We start from the raw sequence: 23,377 nt of genomic DNA on the forward strand, positions 1-23,377 counted from the left end.
CGTGTTTAGTGGTCGCGTTAACGTCCCCGCTCTGGAAGATCGGGGATCGGACCTCGGGCGCGCCGCGGACGCTGCAAGCAGCGTCTGAGGCGCGCCACAAAAGAACGGCACCTTGCTAGCGCGAGCCGAAAATGGCACGCTCTAGCGATGCGCTACACCCGAAAATCACATTGCTGTCAATGGTTGTGCTAACGGACCCGTTGCACGGCGTTAATTGTGACATTTTCGCCGTGCAACGCTGTCCGTTAGCGTTAACCCATTAACGCAATGTGAACCTAGCCTAACTAAGGGGGTGATGAAGGGGGGTTTGATTTACTTTTATAGCGAGTTTTTTATATCGGATTTTTATGATTGGCAGCCGTCACACACTAAAAGACGCTTTTTATAGCAAAAAAGTTTTTGCGTCTCCACATTTTGAGACCTATAATTTTTCCATATTTTGGTCCACAGAGTCATGTGAGGTCTTGTTTTTTGCGGGACGAGTTGACGTTTTTATCGGTTACATTTTCGGACATGTGACAGTTTTTGATCGCTTTTTATTCCGATTTTTTGTGAGGCAGAATGACCAAAAACCAGCTATTCATGAATTTCTTTTGGGGGAGGCGTTTATACCGTTCCGCGTTTGGTAAAATTGATGAAGCAGTTTTATTCTTCGGGTCAGTACGATTACAGCGATACCTCATTTATATCATTTTTTTTATGTTTTGGCGCTTTTATACGATAAAAGCTATTTTATAGAAAAAATAATTATTTTGGCATCGCTTTATTCTCAGGACTATAACTTTTTTATTTTTTTGGTTATGATGCTATATGGCGGCTCGTTTTTTGCGGGACAAGATGACGTTTTCAGAGGTACCATGGTTATTTATATCCGTCTTTTTGATCGCGTGTTATTCCACTTTTTGTTCAGCGTTATGATAATAAAGCGTTGTTTTTTGGCTCGTTTTTTTTTTTTTTTTTCCTTACGGTGTTCACTGAAGGGGTTAACTAGTGGGCCAGTTTTATAGGTCGGGTCGTTACGGACGCGGCGATACTAAATATGTGTACTTTTATTGTTTTTTTTTTTTTTTTTTTATGTAAAGAAATGTATTTATGGGAATAATATTTTTTTTTTTCTGCTTTATTTAGGAATTTTTTTTTTATTTTTTTTTACAAGTGTGGAAATTTTTTTTTTTACTTTTTCACTTTGTCCCAGGGGGGGACATCACAGATCACCGATCTGACAGTGTGCACAGCACTCTGTTAGATCGGTGATCTGACATACAGCCGGGCAGGATTAGAGCTGCAGCTGCAGCCTGATCCTGACCCGGAAGTGCTCCCTGCAGGACCCGGATGCAGCCCGGCGGCCATTTTGGATCCGGGGACTGCAGGGAGAAGACGCTCGGTACACGGTGAGCACATCACCGTGTACCGATCGTCTCAGGGAAGCCCGCAGGGAGCCCCCTCCCTGCGCGATGCTTCCCTGCACCGCCGGCACACCGCGATCATCTTTGATCGCGGTGTGCCGGGGGTTAATGTGCCGGGAGCGGTCCGTGACCGCTCCTGGCACATAGTGCCGGATGTCAGCTGCGATAGGCAGCTGACACCCGGCCGCGATCGGCCGCGCTCCCCCCGTGAGCGCGGCCGATCGCATATGACGTACTATCCCGTCCATGGGAATTAAGTCCCAGGTCACCTGGACGGGATAGTACGTCATATGGGATTAAGGGGTTAAACACTTTGTATGACTAATTTAGCCAAGAAAAACAATCTTATACTTTTTTTGGGAGTTTTAGATACTACCGTAATGTTTCACATTAAACTGTATGGATGACTAATTAAATCTAGAAAAAAAAAAAACTTTTTTTTTGTTTTATATACCACCATAATGTAAGACTCTCTGTGTTAAAATGTTTAACCCCTTTCTGCCAGCTGACAGGCAGTGCCTGTCCTTTTTTAACCTCTGATGAGGTAATGCGGCCAATCAATTACAGTAATGCCACTAACAATATGGCTAAGCCATTAAAGTAACTGGCAGGGGATCCCAGCATGATTATTGGCTGTGTAACAGGCATCAAACATGCGGGACAGGGATTCGAGCTTCAAATCCAGGCACCATCAAATGCTCGTCCAGTAACTAGCACATCTGAGCACCCAGATACTGGAGTGATATCCGAGTATCGACGAGCACATTCGCTCATCCCTATGGATGACTCTTAATTTTTCATATTTTCTGAGATTTATAGTAATTATAGTAATGAGATTAAAATATACAGTAAAATTGCTTTATTGAAAATCTAAAATGCATTGTGAACTTTGTAAATGAAAGCTAAAAACAATATGCTAAAAATTGTACGAGATTAAGGCTCCAAATAAGTGGAGTTTTAGGGGGTAATTCAGTATGCGATCTTGTTTACTACTTTGATTTGGCAGAATTAACTGTGAGGCTATGTGCACACGTTCAGGATTTCTTGCAGAAATTTCCTGATCAAAGCCGGACATTTTCTGCAAGAAATCCGCATGCGTTTTTTTCGCATTTTTTTGAGTGTTTTTTGTGCTTTTTTTTTGCTGATTTTTCCAGAGATTTCCCAATGCCATGATATAGTGGGAAATCCACAACAAATCTGCAAAATTTATGAACATGCTGCGTTTTTTACCGCGATGTGTTTTTTTTGTGGAAAAAATGCATCATGTGCACAAAAATTGCGGAATGCATTTTAAATGATGGGATGCATAATGTATGCATTTTTATGTGTTTTTATAGTGAAAAAACGTGAATAAAATGTGAAAAATCCGCAACGTGTGCACACAGCATAAATCTTACCTTTACTGAATACCAATATTATAATAGTCTTCATTTTAGTCATAGAAAATCATTAAAAAGATGCATACAGCTGTATATTCACAAACTCTGCTACTATTATATGTCACAAATGTTTCAATAATTCTCATTTGAAAAAACAAGACATATGTTTCCAAAACTTTAATATGGACAGTCTATCCTAAGGTGAGAACGTTAATTATGGATTGTGGAAAAGAATGTGACATATAAGCAGGTGTAACTTTCCGTTTTTGTTTATCAGGTATAGCTCTTTACATTTTATAGGGGTTTGTTCAGATATTACTGTTCCATGTCATTTACTTGAATGGAATTTAGTTGCAAAAAACTGCAGTATAATTTATCACTAGTCATGAGTGAGTATACTCGTTGCTCAGGTGGTCTCTAAGAATTGGTTATAGGATGTTTCACCCCCAGCAGTTTGCCCCCAGCAGTTCACCCCCGGGTACATCCTGTTCGTGCCGCCAAGATGAGTCGCCCGCCAGGGCAGTGGGGTACTCGTACCGGGTCCTGTACTTGAAGGGGATGTCACAGTGGCTGCGACCCGGTCCATGGCCCTGGGTGCTCAAGTAAAGGGAAAGGTCTTTAAAGGGAGTTTAAGAATAAAATTTGTTTGTGACGCCACGGGTGGTATTCGGTCAGTAGGGACCGACGCTGCTTAAAGGGGTCCTCTGGGGTGAAGGGATGGAAGCCGGATGGTATAACTTCCCACAGGTGAAGTAAATGTACCTGGGAGCAAACTGTGAGGGGCGAACTGCTGGGGGCGAAAGATCCAAATCCCCCGAGTATTTGTGAATGCTCAGAGATTTAGTTTTTGTCAACGCAGCTGCATGATTTATGGCTGCTAGCCAGCCTGAGTACATGTGGGGGTTGCTTGGTTGCTAGGGAAACCCCACATGTATTTAAGCTGTCAGGCAGTTGCAAATTACGCAGCTGCATCAACAAAAACTAAATCTCCGAGCACTCACAAATACTTGGAGACCACCCGAGCATGCTCGGGAAAACCCGAGCAACGAGTACACTCTCATCACTATTTATAACAACTGCAAATAGTATGGAGCAGTGTCTGGAAAACAGAGAAGTGGAAGTGTTGGTAATGAGGAGACTCCTTCAATATCAAAGTCCTGTAAAATTGCTTTAATTAAATTTGTAATGTGCAGAGTTACATAAATGTAATATTAACTAATTAAAATTATTTTAATCCTAGGCTATGGATTCCAACTACTCTTCAAACCCCTTCACTGTATTGCCAGTACGATCTACTTATAGCGTCAGTCTACATTTACTTCTATTTGACCTGGAAAAAGTTTTAGAACTTTTACAGTCTTCTCAAGCCAATGGACTAAAGTCAGCAAACTCTTTCCATAGCTATGATGCACTGAAAACAGCCAAGAGTTCCTCTGAAAAGAGACCATTGACACTAAAACGAAATAAAACTGCAGGATCATTGTATCAGATGGATGGACCAGTCTCTGAATCTACCACTAAAGAAACTATCAGCAGACTAGTTGAAGAAAGTAGTAGTGGCATCAAAAGACACAAGAAGTTCAAAAGCACCAAGAAAAACAAGAGCCAGTCTTCAGGCAAAATAGATGTTAACATGGTAACTGATGCAGCAAAACTTATACTCTCCTGTCTCTTACCTTGGGGTATAGACAAAGAACTGGACAATTTTTGCATTCGGCATTTAGACATCCTAAAGCTTCAAGGATCTGTCACGTTTGGAGTGATATCAGGCATAGATCACTTGTGTTTGATGTTACCTGGGTGGAATCAAATAAACCATGACATGACTGGAGAACATTCACATAATCTATTGTCAAAGAAAGTGATTGAACTCTCTGCAAAATATTCTCTTGCAGCACAGAAACATCATAGCAAAAAGGAGCGAGTGGAGAGTTCCATCACAAATGCAATAAGCCTTCAAACTCTTCTATATTTCCTAAAAAAGTTATTTTATGTCAGTAAATCGCTGAAGATGGAATTGATTTCAAAATGTAGCAGTGAGTCTGGCAGGTAAAATATATTTAAAAAAATATTATCTTTCTTTTATTTTGAGATCCCATTAGCAAACATTGGCACTATATTTTAAAATGCTCCATGTTATGAACTATAGAAGAACAATTTCTGGAGAACTAACACTTCTGGCCTTCAAGTTCCTGTCAATTTTATATATTTTTTAGGATAATACAAATGTTATTCAGAACTCTTAGAAGATATACCGTAACCAGTCATGATATTCCTGTAATAATTACAATAAAGTTATTAGCGTATATCATATTTTGTTAACATTTTACTAAAGACTTTCTTCCTGATGGTCCTTTACACTGATAAATGGGTTTTTATTCATTTGTTATTATCAGATATTCTTTATATAACGGCCAGAAAAGAGATAGTTGTACTTTTGAAGCAAATTTGGCTTAGAGCTGTACCAAAGAGAAAAATATATGGGGAGCAGAACAATATTGTATCATACAATTATTAGGTTCTGTAGAAGGACGTAGATCTGGGGATTTATTATGATGGAATATAGGCTGAACTGGATGGACAAATGTATATTTTTCAGCCTTACTAACTATGTTACTATGTTAATCTATTCTTGACAATTAAACCCTTTAAAGGGGTATTTTTAGTTTATTAAATTACTTTATTTAGTTAACAACGTGAAAATAAGTAAGTTTACAATTGACTTGCATTTTCTATCTGCTATGCTTCTCTTGATATGAGAGAATTTATCTTACATAATAATGTACAGCTTGTTTCCATGGAGCTCAGCAACCATTGCTTGGCCAAGTGTGCACAGTAGTAATATTCCAAGCTGAGGAGTTAACTCTTAAGAACCCAGCCACCTCTCTCCAGGCCAATGGTTTCTATACAGCAGACAACTGTTCACACCCCCACTGCTCCCAGATGAGTTCTTATTATCAAGGCTCTTACTTTATTGAGATAGTTCAAATACACTGTTATATCTACATATAAATATACAACCCCTGGCAAAAAATTATGAAATCACCGGCCTTGGAGGATGTTCATTCAGTTTTTTAATTTTGTAGAAAAAGAACAGATCACAGACAGCACAAAACTAAAGTAATTTCACATGGCAACTTTCTGGCTTTAAGAAACACTAAAAGAAATCAAGAACAAAAAATGTGGTAGTCATGTCTGTGATCTGCTTTTTTTCTACAGAACGAAACAACTGAATGAACATCCTCCAAGGCCGGTGATTCCATAATTTTTGCCAGGGGTTGTAGTCATAGTAGTGTACACTTCAGAACAAATCAAATAGCTGAAAATGTTACAGGTGAACTATAAAGCTCAGTGGAAGTTCTGCTGAGGCTGCAGTTCTACTACTGACCAAAACTGTAGATGAAGGTGTAGTGTCCCTAGAAACCAGGAAAGAAGGAGACTGAAAAGACATGAGCTGCTTCATGCAGAAGTAGAGAATTGCCATTAACAGAGGTATGGCCTTTACTGTAAGGAATAAGTGAGTTGTTTTTCCTTAGTAGTTTGCAGTAGAGAAAGCTAACATACCAGTAGACACTAGGAGCTAAAAAGATTTGTAGTTGTATGAAATACAGAGTCATAGGATAGCACATCCAGGAGGCATCACAAGTAGTGTTGAGTATTCCGATACTGCAAATGTCGGCTATCGGCCGATATTCGCTGTATCGGAATTCCAATACTGAGTTCCGATATTTTTGCGATATCGGATACTGGAGTCGGAAGTTCCCATAGTGCAATGATGTACTATAATGGAGTGTGGGTGGTGCGTGGGCGGAGACTGCGTGTGTCTGTGTGCGGGCAGGGTCTGTGCGTGACCGTGGGAGGTCTCTGCGTGCCTGCCAGGGCTCTGTGCGGCTTGCGGGGGCTCTCTGCGGGCTGCCGGGGGTCTGTGCAGGCATCGTCCAATAGGACTACAAGTCCCATCAGACGATGCCTGAACAGTGACAGTGATTGACACGTTAGCCAATGATGGGAGAGTAGTAGTCCCATCATCCGGCTAATGTGTTAAATGCAAAAAAAAAATACTACATACATCCTACACACATACTACATACATACAACATACATACTACATACACACTACATACATACTACATACAGGACATTCATACATTACATACAATGCATACATACAGACATACAATACATTAAACATAGAGTTCATACTCACCATTACTTGTCACTTTGATCCCCGAAGCCATTGTCATCTGTAAAAAAGATTAAAATAACAAAAAATCAATATACTCCCTGTCCACAGAAATCCACGAGTGTCCCAAGACGATCTCATGTAGAGAACGGCAGCGTCAGCTGTTGCGACCGCTCTCTAGGGGCTCCAGGAACACAATGACGGGAGGAAGGTATCCTTCACTCACTGTAAAAAAAATAGTCCCTAGTCTCACTTTTGGCATTGCTGTATGATAAATTTTCCCACGCAGCAATTGCCATAAAGTGAGACTTTGTCCTAAGGTAACCTCTCAGTGATGCACTGCAGGAGCCATTGTCTCCTGTCAGTGTGTCACTGATGGTCCTATAGAGCAGTGACATCACCCGATGTCACTGTTCTATAAGGGAGATCGTCGTGGGACACTCGTTATTAATTGGACTATGGCGGACAGGTAGTATACGGTATATTATTTTACGTTTTTTGCTGGTGCTGAAGTATGGTAAGTATGGTTAAATGAAGAATATTAAAATACTTTTTTCCTAATGTGTGTGTTTTACTAACCCTTTATTACTATTGGATTAATAATGGATAGGCGTCTTTTTGACGCCTCTCCGTTATTAACCCAGCTTAATGTCACCTTACAATAGCAAGGTGACATTAACCCCTTATTACCCCATATCCCACTGCTACATGGGAGTGGGAAGAGAGGGGCTAAGTGCCGGAATTGGGGCATCTTACAGATGCGCCATTTCTGGGGCGGCTGTGGACTGGTATTTGTAGCTGGGGGGGCCAATATCCATGGCCCCTCTCTAGGCTATGAATACCAGCCCGCAGCTTTCTGCATAGCCTTTCTGGCTATAAAATATAGGGGGACCCCACGTCATTTTTTTGGGGGGTCCCCCTATTTTAATTGCCAGTAAAGGCTATGCAGACAGCTGTGGGCTGATATTCATAGCAGGCTGCAAATATTGGCCCCAGCCGTCAGCTTTTCCCCTCTGGCACAGAAAATTGTGCGGGAGCCCATGCCGTTTTTTTCCTTTCTTTTTTTTAAATTCAACGCTCATTAAGGCTTCTTTCACACTTGCGTCGGTACGGGTCCATCGCTATGCGTCGGGCCAACGTACCGACGCACGTTGTGAAATTTGTGCCCCAACGTGGGCAGCGGATGCAGTTTTTCAACGCATCCGCTGCCCATTCTGAAGTCCGGGGAGGAGGGGGCGGAGTTTCAGTGGCACATGCGCGGTAGAAAATGGTGGACGCGACAGACAAAAAAACACTCACTTAAACATTTTTTCTTGCCGACGGTCTGCCAAAACACAATGGATCCGTTGCATGATAATACAAGTCTATGGGTAAAAAACGCATCCCACAAGCACATTTGCAGGATCCAATCTTTTCTCCTGGATCCGTTTTTCTCTCATAGAGTTGTATTACCGCCGGATTGCGCCTGAAAAAAGTGGTTTCCGCCGGACGGAAAACACATACAGAGGAACGGTTTTTCTGTCCGGCGAAAAAACGCACAGCGACGGATCAGGCAAAAAATGGATGAAACTGAGATGTGAAATGATGATTCCTGCCTCCGAATTCATGCATGTTTCCATTCAAATCATGCACGTTTTCCGTTTATTTATTTATTTCCAAAAACTGCATCAAAAACTGCATCAAAAACAGCACCAAAAACTGCATCAAAAACTGCATCAAAAACAGCACCAAAAACTGCATCAAAACCTGCATCAAAAACCGCACCAAAGACCTGCATCAAAAATTGCATCAAAACTGCACCAAAAACTGCATCAAAAGCAGTATCAAAAACCGCACCAAAAACTGCATCTAAAACTGCATAAAAAATGGTTTTTAGCAATCCGTCGCAAGCCGTTGTTTTGGGGAAAAAACAGATCCTGCAAATATGCTCGCAGGATGTGTTTTTTACCCATAGACTTGTGTTAGCCACACGTCACATCCGTCGTGCAACGGATTCGTCTTGTTTTGGCAGACCGTCGGCACGAAAAAACGTTCAAGTGAGCATTTTTTTGTCAGTCGCGTCCGCCATTTTCTACCGCGCATGTGCTGCCGAAACTCTGTCCCCTTCTCCCCGGACTTCAGAATGGGCAGCAGTAAAAAACGGCGTGGGCTCCTGCACAATTTTCTGCAACAGAGGGGGAAAGCCGACGGCCGGGGGCCAATATTTGTAGCCTGCTATGAATATCAGCCCGCAGCTGTCTGCATAGCCTTTACTGGCTATTAAAATAGGGGGACCCCCCAAAAAATGATGTAGGGTCCCCCTATATTTTATAGCCAGAAAGGATACGCAGACAGCTGCGGGCTGATATTCATAGCCTAGAGAGGGGCCATGGATATTGCCCCCCCTCGGCTACAAATACCAGTCCGCAGCCGCCCCAGAGATACCGCATCTGTAAGATGCGCCAATTCCTGCACTTAGCCCCTCTCTTTCCACTCCCGTGTAGCGGTGGGATATGGGGTAATAAGGGGTTAATGTCACCTTGCTATTGTAAGTTGACATTAAGCTGGGTTAATAACGGAGAGGCGTCAAAAAGACGCATACCCATTATTAATCCAATAGTAATAAAGGGTTAGTAAAACACACACACATTAGGAAAAAAGTATTTTAATATTCTTCATTTAACCATACTTACAATACTTCAGCGCCTGCAAAAAACGTAAAATAATAAACCATATACTACCTGTCCGCCGTAGTCCAATTAATAACGAGTGTACCTCGACGATCTTCCCTATAGAACAATGACATTGGGTTATGTCACTGCTCTATAGCACCATCAGTGACACACTGACAGGAGACAATGGCTCCTGCAGTGCATCACTGAGAGGTTACCTTAGGACAAAGTCTCACTTTATGGCAATTGCTGTGTGGGAAAATTTCTCATACAGCAATGCCAAAAGGGAGACTAGGGACTATTTTTTTTACAGCGGCGGAGGAATACAATGCGGAAGGATACCTTCCTCCCGTCATTGTGTTCCTGGAGCCCCTAGAGAGCGGTCGCAACAGCTGATGCTGCTGTTCTCTACGGGAGATCGTCGTGGGACACTCGTGGATTTCTGTGGACAGGGAGTATATTGGTTGTTTGTTATTTTAATCTTTTTTACAGATGACACTGGCTCGGGGATCAAAGTGACAAGTAATGGTGAGTATGAACTCTATGTTTAATGTACTGTATGTCTGTATGTATGTATTGTATGTAATGTATGAATGTATTGTATGTAGCATGTATGTAGCATGTATGTAGTATTTTTTTTTTTTTACATTCAACACATTAGCCGGATGATGGGACTACTACTCTCCCATCATTGGCTAATGTGTCAATCACTTGCAGTCCCATTGGACGATGCCTGCTCAGACCCAGGCAGCCCGCAGAGAGCCCCGGCAAGCCCGCACAGTGCCCCGACAAGCCCGCATAGAGCCCCAGCAAGCCGCACAGTGCCCTGGCAGGCTGCACTGAGCCTCGGCAAGCCCGCACAGACCCCGGGCAGCCTGCACTGAGCCCCTGCAAGCCACACAGAGCCCCGGCAAGCCCGCACAGAGCCCCCGCAAGCCGCACAGAGCCCCGGCAAGCCCGCACAGAACCCCGGCAAGCCCGCACAGAGCCCCGGCAGGCCGCACAGAGCCCCGAGATGCCCGTACAGATCCCCGGCAGGCCTGCACAGACCCCTCCCACACACACAGACACGCACAGTGTCCGTCCCCGCACCGCCACACTCTTCCCCCCTTCGGAACAAGATGTAGAAGGACAGAAAGGGCTTATTTACTATCCGATATTTGTGTCCCATTGACTTGCATTGGTATCGGGTATCGGTATCGGCGATATTCGATATTTTTTTGGATATCGGCCTATCCAATCCGATACCGATACTTCTTGATATCGGAAGGTATTGCTCAACACTAATCACAAGTAAAATACAAGCAATGGAGCAGAGCAACTTTTACAGATCACAAAACATATTGCTCAGTTAAGGAAATGAGGCGAGGGTCATATTTAAAGGGAATCTGTCAGCAGATTTTTGCTATGGACTCTGAAAGCCGTATAACATAGGGAACAAGAGCCTGATTCCAGGAATGTGTCACTTATTGGGCTACATCCTGTAGTTTTGATAGAATCCCTGTATTCTAAGGTGTACATGTAGCAGTAGTCAGATTGTTAATTCCTGTGTAACTCCATCCTCACCCCTGATTGGCAGCTTCCTGTGTACACTGTACATAGTCAGCAATCTGCCAATGAGTGGTGAAGGTTGCACAAAGTAGCCTGACTGGCCTGCAGGTGATATTTAGTCTGACAGTGATAATTTGCTGCTGATAAAATACAATGTAATGAAACTACAGTGCACAGCCTAAAATTCACATTCCTGGAATCATGCTCTATTGCTCCATATTATGCTGCTCTCCGATTACATAGCAAAACCTGCTGACAGATTCCCTTTAAATGTGAAAGCATCACTTTGAATACGGGAGCAGTGTGGTAATGACAATAAGCAGAAAGAGCTGTTGGCTGTTGTAACTAGGTAAACAGCTGCATTATTTATAACCTAGAATATCTGAAAGTCTGAGATGTACCAGGTTACAGTGATGCTGGATTAAAGATGTTTTACTGTTCCAATGCATTGGACTGGTACTTTATGCTAATATAATATTTTATATTCTGTTTCTATAAACCTAAATTATGATTTTTTTTTTGCAGTCAGGAGAAAATTGAGTTTACTCGTGGAAAATGGAAGAGCACAGAACATTTTAACTCATCGTTTCCTGCCTTTGCAGACATTTTGCAGGGTAGGTATCCCATTCATCTTGAACCTACAAAAGAAGGAGTATATCCCAGAATAAATATATATAAGAAGCGCAATTGCCAGCACTACCTAAACAGACAAAACTACAGAGAACCAAAAAGAAATGTAATATATAATAAAATGAAAACATATACTGTATATAAATATATTTTTCTTCTTTATACTATATATAACATTTTTTCACTAATCTTATATATTTATTTTACATACACATACACTTATTACACCATACTTATTTTACATATGCATACACCAGCACTTGCTCTATACAGTGGGGAAAATAAGTATTTCATCCCTTGCTGATTTTATGAGTTTGCCCACTGACAAAGACATGAACAGTCTATAATTTTAAGGGTAGGTTACTTTTAACATTGAGAGATAGAATGTCAAAAATAAAATCCAGGAAACCACATTGTATAAATTATATAAATTTATTTGCATTTTGCAGTGAGAAATAAGTATTTGATCCCCTACCAAACATTAAACGTTCTGGCTCCTACAAACCAGTTAGATGCTCCTAATCCTTTCGTAACCTGCATTAAAGACCGCTGTCTGACATAGTCAACTTCATAAAAGACTCCTGTCCACAGTCTCAATTAATCAGTCAGACTCTAACCTCTACAACATGGACAAGACCAAAGAGCTTTATAAGGATGTCAGGGACAAGATCATAGACCTGCACAAAGCTGGAATGGGCTACAAAACCATAAGTAAGACTATGGGGGAGAAGGACACAACTGTTGGTGCAATAATAAGAAAATGGAAGAAATACAAAATGACTGTCAATCAACATCAATCTGGGGCACAGAGCAAAATCTCACCTCGAGGGGTATCCTTGATAATGAGGAAGGTGAGAGATCAGCCTAAAACTACATGGGGGAGCTTGTTAATGATCTCAAGGCAGCTGGAACCACAGTCACCAAGAAAACCATTGGTAACACAATATGCTGTAAAGGTTTAAAATCCTGCAGTGCTCACAAGGTCCCCCTGCTCAAGAAGGCACATGTGCAGGCTGAGGTTTGCCAATGAACGCCAGGATGATTCTGTTAGTGATTGGAAGAAGGTGCTGTGGTCAGATGAGACAAAAATTGAGGTCTTTGCTGTTAACTCAACTCGCCGTGTTTGGAGGAAGAGAAATGCTGCCTATCACCCAAAGAATAAAGTAAAAATAATCACTGCACTCGTATATTTTCAAATTGTATTTATCAAAAGTTTATTTGACTTGAATCAGTGAAAAGAGGTACTTGGCGAATTGACGTTTCGGCCAACCCGTGGCACAGGATTGTGTCGGCTACCTCCACTTCGCCACCAACGCTTGCCCCCTGCTTACACAGGAGACAGAGATGGACGCTATCCCCAGCTCCACCTGCAACATACCACATCACACAGGGAGTTCACTACCGCAACTATATCCCTGAATACGTCTATGCCCCTGAATACATAGGTGATAGAGCACTATATTTTCATGTTCCCTCATTCCAGAGAACGCAGGAAGGACACAGCCTGAGCTGTATCTCTGATCTTATACGCAGGACAGCCACAAGTTTCTTTCCAGCCGGGACTACGGCTACAGTGCATTGGCAAGCGTTCTTTACGATTCCAGTTTGGTTATGCAACTACATCCTTTATCTGACTCACCGGTCATACAGGGTCCTTTCATTATAAACAACAGAGTTCTAACGGGCGATTTTGTGATCAAGGCCACGGGTTGGCCGAAATGTCAATTCGCCAAGTACCTCTTTTCACTGATTCAAGTCAAATAAAGTTTTGATAAATGCAATTTGAAAATATACGAGTGCAGTGATTATTTTTACTTTATGACTTGTGGGATCGAGTATCCCGTTCAATGGCACCATGAACCATATTGATTGAGTGCTAGCTTTCAATACTCTCCATAGTTATCACCCAAAGAACACCGTCCCCACTGTCAAGCATGGAGGTGGAAACATTATGTTTTGGGGGTGTTTCTCTGCTAAGGGCACAGGACTACTTCACTGCATCAATTGAAGAATGTATGGATGTATTGTAAAATTCTGAGTGACAACCTCCTTCCATCCACCAGGACATTAAAAATGGGTTGTGGCTGGGTCTTCCAGCAAGACAATGACCCAAAACATACAGCCAAGGTAACAAAGGAGAGTCTCCAGACCTTAATTCCATAGAAAACCTATGTAGGGAGTTGAAGCTCTGAGTTGCCAAGCGACAGCCTCAAAATCTTAATGACACATGCTGCACCGGCACGCCGTGGTTCCCGCAGGACTACTGCGCCACCAATCCTACTCATTTGCCATGGACAGGACAGCGCTCCCCTAGCTGGCTACTCCTGTTCCTCCTCCCGTGCAGTACACATATACTGCACGAGCACGCCGTTGCTCCCGCAGGACTACTGCGCCACCAATTCTTCACAGTTGTCTCAGTCAGGACAGTGCTTCCTTGACTTACCGAAAAACTACCCCCAGGACCATCCATTAAACTGGATTTACATCACCAATTTGAGATATTCCAAAAAAACGGTGCCCACAATCTTTCGGTGACCTTAAAGGCGACTATGTGATAAAGGCCGGAGTCCGGCCAAAACGTCAAAACTGTCGCTTCACCTACCACCGTAAATAAAATTGATTCACTTGAAAGCATACTTTTCCATTGAGTGCAGTGATTCTATATCTATTTTGGACTTTACGGAACTTTTTGTTCCTTTTCACTGGCACCTTTTCTCTACGTGGTCGAGTGCTAACCATCTATACTAGAATCAAAATCTTAATGATTTAGAGATGATCTTCAAAGAGGAGTGGGCCAAAATTCCTCCTGCCATGTATGTAAACCTCATAATCAATTGCAAAGAACATCTGAGTGCTGTGCTTGCTAACAAGGGTGTTGCCACCAAGTATTAACTCTTGTTTGCCAGAGGGATCAAATACTTATTTGTCACTGCAAAATGCAAATAAATATATATAATTTATACAAAGTGATTTTCTGAATTTTATTTTTGATAGTCTATCTTTCAATGTTAAAATTAACCTACCCCTGAAATTATAGACTTTTCATGTCTCTGTCAGTGGGCAATCTTACAAAATCAGCAAGGGATCAAATACTTATTTCCCCCCACTGTATATTCATATATTTACATAACTGTTATATAATTATTTCCAATTATATACAATTGTTCATAGTTTGATTCATTTTTGTCCGCCCTCTTTGCCCATATCTGTTATTGCTTTCCTGCGTGTTGTTGATATGACAGCCATGTTTTTCCATTCTGCCATTTTTCTCACCCTCATTTAAAATGTCCTCACCGTTGTTGTGTGCATGTTCTTTTTTTTCGGCGAGCATGCACTGTCTCCAATACATTTCGCCTGCGATGTCACAAATGGCGCCACAGCACCTTCTTGTGACGTCGCCGCGATCTGAGTGATGGATGTGGGGCAATGCCGGCAAGCCGTTGCATATGCCTTGTAATTAACACCTGGGTGAGTTACATTTAATTGATTTGGAAATTATTTCAGTGCCTTTATCAATCCTGTTTGACACCAAACTATATCACTCCCTGAGGAAGCTCATGTGAAATGTACCTTGGAGTGAGGGGCAGTGGCAATAACATCTCCAGCATGAACTTGGCTCAATAACCTTTCCTTTGCCTACAAAGGCATTATACTTCAGTCTTTGATATAATTTCAACAGTCACTTTTTGGGCACTTGCACTTAATATAGTGTAGGGATTGTAGTCGCTCAGGTGCGGCGGATGACATTCTGGAGGCACGTTTCATTAAAAGTTCACAGGTTTATTGCTCCATAAACCACATAGCAACAGGAACAACAGGTAAACAGTCTTACTTCAGACAGTTGAATCCTCAATGTCCATATTAGAGCTCCGCGCTCTCTCAGACCTGTAGGCACACAGGCTGTGCTATGTCCAGCACGTAGGCTCTCCAGCCTAAATATGGTCTCTGTGTGCTGTTCAGGACCTCTGTCCCCACTTGGAACCGTCCAACACACAGGCCACTCTGCAGTGTCCAGAAAGGACACATGGAAGTCTGTCCACTCTTGCAGACTCCCAAACACACTCTCTACATGGGCTACACACACCTCTTTACATAAGTGTAACCACACCCAGATACCTGTCACATGGCCAGTCAGGTGAGTGTGACATCACAACAGGTCCTTCAACACAAAACCATCTTAGGTATTCAAACACGCCTCTTAGGGTGGGTTTGTAGGTGACTGAACCCACCCATCTCTCCAATCACCTGGAAGCCTTCCCAATGTAAACAAATCCCTCAGCAGTAGATCTGCTTGAGCAAAACATACCCAGGCTTCCATCACAGGGCCACCCACCTCTGTGATACATACCATCCATTAATCACATGACCTTTAGCCACGCTACATACCTCCCCCTCTGCCTAAAGCCGTGGGGCTTGGCACTTGTCCTAAACCGACTAGAGACTCCTCTCAGTCGTCCCTGACAGTCAAACCGTCTGTCTAAGTCAGGGCCTGTTATTGAACCCTTTCGTCGGCATTCGTCATCCCTTTCCATCACATCCTTTGACAACGATGACCCCTTGTCATCTCGTCTGCTATAGGATCTCCCGCTTAGGTCACTGAGCCCTGAACTAACTGAGGAGTCACTACTTCTAAGTCTTCCATCTGACCACCTTCGGTTCTCTCTCGGTTCTTGATCTCTCCTATTGTCTTTCTTCGGAGAGCAGCTCTTCACTTTACCTCTATATCCTCTGTTAACTTCAGCTTGAGGTCTTCCAGGCTTTAGAGCACCTCTTTGCCTCTCTAGCAGCTGTTTATTAACTTGCAGTCTCTCAAGTCTCAGCTGCTCTACCTCCCTTAGGTATGCCATGCGATATTCCAGGAGCATGCGGATATTCCTAAGACTCTATCTGGATCCGACAACCAGGAACGGAACCATCCCATCTTCACCCATGACCTGGACCTCTTCATCAGCGGGTATCCTCAGTCTCTTAAGACCGGATGTATCCACCATCTCATGCATCACTCTTCCAAGTTTCCCAATGACTTTCGCCACCAGACCTTTAGGTACTTGGACTGTGTCTTCCACTAAGACCAGCCGACTAAGAGCTTTCCCTTCACGCTCCAAACGTCGAACGGCTTCATCATTCTTCAAAATGATCTTCTGCTTTGTACGGAGGCAGTGTAGGTGCATATTCCTCAGGACAGCCACCCGCTTCACTGTGACTTCCCTAGTCGACAGTATGACCAATTGCTGAGTCTCAGGCGCCCAGTGCACACTACAAGCCTCTACTGCCTTTCTAAATGCTTCATGCACACCCTTCCTGGCTGTTATGAAAGGCAATTCAGTACTACAATGGACATAGCGGTCAGAGCACATACAGTGATCTGACAATAACCCAAAATCATAGAACGAGCTCTGAGACGTGGGAACTCTGCAGACCGCAATCCCTAATCCTCTCCAAACAACACTAGAGGCAGCCGTGGATTGCGCCTAACTCTGCCTATGCAACTCGGCACAGCCTGAGAAACTAACTATTTATGGTATATATATATTCGTTGACCGGATAGAATTTGATTTCTGGTATTCTTTTCTATATAGGTTTTTGTTTTGAGAAACTAACTAGCCTGAAGATAGAAAATAAGCCTACCTTGCCTCAGAGAAATACCCCAAAGGAAAAGGCAGCCCCCCACATATAATGACTGTGAGTTAAGATGAAAAGACAAACGTAGAGATGAAATAGATTCAGCAAAGTGAGGCCCGACTTTCTTAACAGATCGAGGATAGAAAAGGTAACTTTGCGGTCTACACAAAACCCTAAAGAAAACCACGCAAAGGGGGCAAAAAGACCCTCCGTACCGAACTAACGGCACGGAGGTACACCCTTTGCGTCCCAGAGCTTCCAGCAACAAAATAGACAAGCTGGACAGAAAAAATAGCAAACAAATAGCAAAGAAGAACTTAGCTATGCAGAGCAGCTGGCCACAGGAATGATCCAGGGAAAAGCAAGTCCAACACTGGAACATTGACAGGGAGCCAGGATCAAAGCATTAGGTGGAGTTAAGTAGAGAAGCACCTAACGACCTCACCAGATCACCTGAGGGAGGAAACTCAGAAGCCGCAGTACCACTTCCCTCCCCCAACAGAAGCTCACAGAGAATCAGCCGAAGTACCACTTGTGACCACAGGAGGGAGCTTTGCCACAGAATTCACAACACCTGGCGCACACTTCTCGCATGTCTTCGGGTACTTCTATTATGCTCTTGAAAAGCGGGGTCTCATCTTCACGGACATCTGCCACAACCGGGTGACTCTTTTGTTCCGCTTTTAGCACGAACTCTTCCTCAGTCTTTTTTCCGCTTGAGCATTCGCCAAGATGGGTATTGGCAACTCCTCTGCCAGGCAGCGACGTTCCTCCTCTCTCTGGAGAAGCACCTGCTGATGCTTTTCTTGAGCCATTCTGAGCACATCCATATTTTTCAATATGGCCCTATTCATGGCCTGACACGCTGATAGGTGACCTCTGAGTTCAACGACCTCCTTCTCTAGGTCACCCACTTTGTGCTCAATTGCTTGCCTCAGGACCCTTTCTTGTTCAACAGTTTATTTAAGCAGCTCTATGTTATGGTCCTGCTCTCTTTTGGCCAGCACATGTCGCACCACCAGTTCTTTAATTAAACTTTCAAACGGGGGCTCTTGTCCACCCACACTCTGCCTCTTCAGAGTTCCACCTGTTTTTGCATCCACCTCTATGGTCTCTCCTTGGCTCTCTGTCTGTTTACTCTTAGGTACCTCTGGACTCTTGGTAACTTCAGAATTCTCCATCTCTTCAGCATCAGGTACTTCATCATACTGAGCCAGTTCAGTCTTTCCCGACATTGCAGACGTGGGTCTACTACAGATCTGTTCTAACCCCAGCTTGACACTAACTACCTCAGTGCTAGGGTTTGTCAGAGATAAAGTGACCTCCTCATCAAGGACAATAATGTTATCTGCACCTTACCCTGTCTCTTCCTCATCATCTTTCTTCTCAGAGGATGTAACTTGTCCCACCTTTTTGCGTCCCCGCGACGAGATGAAGATCTGTGATTTTTACTCGGCTCCTCCTTACTGCACTCCTTTCCCTTTTCGCTTGAATCACAGTCTGAATAGGAGTCACCCCCTCTCCCTCTGTCATCCTGGAACAGCAAGTCCCCACTTAAACAGGTGTCAGACCCACACTTTCTTCCGGTCACCCATAACTCTGGACTATTAACCTTAGATGTCGCTATCTCCTTTTCACACATCACACCACTTGGAATCACTACAGCCGCCTGTTGTGGTGGGGCTCCCTTATGGTCATTCTGGATCCTTTTTGAGCAACCAGACACTCCCCTTTCCTCCCACAAGTCCCAAAACCTTTCAAAGTCCTGGCCTATTACAACAGGAATGGCAAGTCTCGGACTACAGGTACATCATGGCTGGCAATAAGCGTGGGCGTCTCAATGATTACCCTGGACACCGGATAATCCCTAGCGACCCCATGAATGCAGTGAACTTCCATCTTCCTTCCGGGAATCAGATAGACAGGGAGTGTGGCACTCACCAGCGTCACCAGGCTCCCTGAGTCCAGAAGTCCAGTCACGCACACTCCATTGACTTCTACAGAACAGCTCTGTGTCATCTTGTCAGACGAAAAGTCAGTACAATATTCTGAACATGCGCTGTTCTTACACTGAACCCGGCAACAGTTCAACAGCGCATTCGCCACCACCCTTTTTGGGCCACCACCCCTATTTGGGTCGCCGCCCCCTTTTTGGACTCCACCCCCTTTTGGGTTACCGCCCCCTTGTGGACCATTTTCTCCTTTAGGGCCACCACCCCTTTTAGGGACTCCACCCCCTTTTGAGACGCAGCCCCTTTTTGGCCAACCATAATTATTTGGGCACCGCTCCGTTTTTGGGACTCTACCCACTTTTTAGGGACACCACCCCACTCTGGAGTACACCCTGTGGACTTCCCACAGTACTCTCAGGCCCCAGTCTGCACAGCACACCAATGTGACTCTGGCCCTTTAAAACCCTGCTGTTCTGTTCGGGTCATAGTGACCCGAACAGACTTTTTGCGGCCCTGTAGATTTTTTTCGGTAAGTCTCTAAAACTTGAGACTCCTTGACTTTTCCTCATTTGGGGGGACCTAACTATGAGTATTTTTTTTTTTTTCGTTTACTTTTTGCTACACGCAAAAAGTTACACTTGTTGTGTTCGGGTCATAGTGACCCGACATCATTTTTTACAGCTGTGAGGCCATATTTTCAGTGAAATAAAGGAGTTATAACCTCAGTTGGGTCTATTTATTGCATCTACTATTGTATATCAATTGATTTATTTCCTAAATTATTTCAATGGGGGCGTACACGCGCTCTACCAGGGGTATGCACCATAAAAATGGCTTTATATTGATTATTTTTGGTGCGCAGTCTATTATAAAATGTAGAGTGCATCCGGAGAGATCACTAGGTGTGCACTACACGTGTATATTATGCGCAGAACGGACTGCTCAGAACGCGCTGTCTAAGACGTTTTTTTTTTTTTGTAAAGCTGAGCTGTAAAGTCTTGCAAATAATTTTTTTTGCTAAGTAAGTCTGTCTTCCTGGCTTATCTGCTTGTTTTCAGAAGGGTTCTTATCTTCTCTGCTCTTATCAGTACACATACGCTAGCCCAGACATGTTACCTTTCAGTTTCTTTGGAGAGCAGCTGTGTGCTTCTACCCCCATGGCCTCTTCCGGCATCAAAAGAAAAAGATGCAGCTATTGCCCTTCTACTTGTGACAACAAGACGAGTATAACATGTTCTGGCTGTAAAACATTTCTATGCAAAAATCATGTGTATTGTTTTTCATGCAAGAATCCGTAAATTTATATGATCATGTAAATATATTCACATTGTAATGTTTATTATCTTTAATTTTTTATCACAAAATGTTTGATTTGATTGTTTTGTTTTGTTTTTTTTTTTACAAAATATGTGTAGTTTTCTATTTTCGTTTTGCTCATTGGATGGATCTGTTTTTTCAGAATAAAAACAAAAAAAAAAGATTTCTAGTTCATTTTTCTATTTTTTTTTACTACCAAACATGTTCACAAACAGTCTAGTAAGCAAAAAGTATGAAAAAAAATGGAGTTAGAGTATCTAAAATCAAGGTTTAATAAGCCAGGTCATAGTGACCCGGAACACTACAAGTGCATAGTAAATGCAAACAAAACAGCAGGGTTTTTAAGAGTCTGCACACTCTAAACCAGCAATGTCTTTTTTTTTTTCTTTTGCTGCAACTGCACTTCACAAGGCTCTGCACCGCGGACTTCATTGACCCGCCGATCCACAGCAAAACTTCGTAACCCCGCCGAGTTACCGCCAGATGCCTTTAGTCTTCGTGGCCCCGCCGAGCCACAGCAAGTCGATCACAGAAGAAAAAAAAAAAAGAAATACATGGACTCGCCGGTCCACAGCAAGCACTTGCACATGTGCTTATAGAAAAAAAAAACACAGTCTCTCACTGACCCTGGTCAGATTAACACAGACTACGGTCTGTTACACACCCGGCTTTAACATAGCCCAAAACAGTTTTTTCACTGACCCTGGTCAGTACAATATACGGTTTTCAGACCGTCACCCGTTGGCAACTTCACGGGTTTCTGGACACGCCTCAGAGATGCCCAGACGCACTGTCTATGTTTTCTTCCACTCTGACCCCAGTCAGTACACACGGACACCTGTCCGTTACCTGTTGATGCCGGCTACACAGTTTCCCAGATCCCTCTTCTCCTCAGAGGTATCCCAAAACAGCAGTTCTCACTGATCCCGATCAGTATTTACTCACGGTTGTCAAGACCGTCCACTCCTCTGGCTCAGACCAGCCAGCGCTGCAACATGTGCTCCTTGGATCGCTGCCCGCATTTGAAACACCAATTGTAGGGATTGTACTCGCTCAGGTGCGGCGGATGACACTCTGGAGGCATGTTTCATTAAAAGTTCACAGGTTTATTGCTCCATAAACCACATAGCAACAGGAACAACAGGTAAACAGTCTTACGTCAGACAGTTGAATCATGAATGTCAATATTAGAGCTCCGCTCTCTCTCAGACCTCTAGGCACACAGGCTGTGCTATGTCCAGCACGTAGGCTCTCCAGCCTAAATATGGTCTCTGTGTGCTGTTCAGGACGTCTGTCCCCACTTGGAACCGTCCAACACACAGGTCACTCTGCAGTGTCCAGCCAGGACACATGGAAGTCTGTCCACTCTTGCAGACTCCCAAACACACTCTCTACATGGGCTACACACACCTCTTTACATAAGTGTAACCACACCCAGATACCTGTCACATGGCCAGTCAGGTGAGTGTGACATCACCACAGGTCCTTCAACACAAAACCATCTTAGGTATTCAAACACGCCTCTTAGGGTGGGTTTGTAGGTGACTGAACCCACCCATCTCTCCAATCACCTGGAAGCCTTCCCAATGTAAACAAATCCCTCAGCAGTAAATCTGCTTGAGCAAAACATACCCAGGCTTCCATCACAGGGCTACCCACCTCTGCGATACATACCGTCCATTAATCACATGACCTTTAGCCACGCTACAATAGTTACTGATCTTTTACCCGGTTTTGTATCCTCTTTTCCATGCTGCTGATGTTTCTCCGCCTCCTCTTTTTATGCATTTTGTCATTTTTAATCCTGTCTTGTTGTATATTTAAGTTTTTTATCTTGTTTGTCATGTGGTATTTTTAAAAAAAATGGATTTATTCTACCTTGATATCTTTATCTTATATTAACCTAAGTAGTTTATTTTTGATTCTAGGTATGCCATTCATGTAGTGATTAGAGGAAACTCTAGAAATGATTCATAAAGTTGTAGAAATTCTGCAAAGATTAAAGGGGTTAATCTCCTGCTGATCTATTTTACATATTCTACTATTCACATCACACGCTCTGTGCACTGTGAGGATTCTCCTGTACTGGTGCCAGGAGTGGCAGGTGCGTGACTACAGGTAGGGGATTTGCATACACGTTGCCATGTGCCGACTAGAAGTGCATGGCTTCCCTCAATGCAAATGTACTGAGCGAGGTGCAGAGAAGAGCGACCAAGGTTATTAGAGGACTGGGGGGTCTGCAATACCAAGATAGGTTATTACACTTGGGGCTATTTAGTTTGGAAAAACAAAGACTAAGGGGTGATCTTATATTAATGTATAAATATATGAGGGGACAGTACAAAGACCTTTCTGATGATCTTTTTATCATAGACCTGAAATAGGGACAAGGGGGCATCCTCTACGTTTGGAGGAAAAAAGGTTTAAGCATAATAACAGACGCGGGTTCTTTACTGTAAGAGCAGTGAGACTATGGAACTCTCTGCCATATGATGTTGTAATGAGTGATTCATTACTTAAATTTAAGAGGGGACTGGATACATTTCTGGAAAAGTATAATGTTACAGGGTATATACACTAGATTCCTTAATAGGGCGTTGATCCAGGGAACTAGTCTGATTGCCGTAAGTGGAGTCGGGAAGGAATTTTTTTCCCCAATGTGGAGCTTACTCTTTGCCACACGGGT

General features: G+C 43.2%; 1 protein-coding gene across 2 annotated transcripts in view; it reads left to right on the forward strand.

Moving 5' to 3' along the window:
* The window catches only part of WDR72 (WD repeat domain 72), a 565,895-nt gene that overhangs the window by 376,359 nt on the left and 166,159 nt on the right, over positions 1 to 23,377 (forward strand). For both annotated transcript variants that reach the window (XM_069765969.1, XM_069765968.1), the window contains 2 exons: positions 4,026 to 4,834; positions 11,696 to 11,784. In XM_069765969.1, the coding sequence (XP_069622070.1) occupies positions 4,026 to 4,834; positions 11,696 to 11,784 (898 nt within the window). The remainder of the gene's footprint in view (positions 1 to 4,025; positions 4,835 to 11,695; positions 11,785 to 23,377) is intronic.

The sequence above is a fragment of the Ranitomeya imitator genome, chromosome 4, assembly GCF_032444005.1.
Source record: "Ranitomeya imitator isolate aRanImi1 chromosome 4, aRanImi1.pri, whole genome shotgun sequence".
Lineage (NCBI taxonomy): Eukaryota > Metazoa > Chordata > Amphibia > Anura > Dendrobatidae > Ranitomeya > Ranitomeya imitator.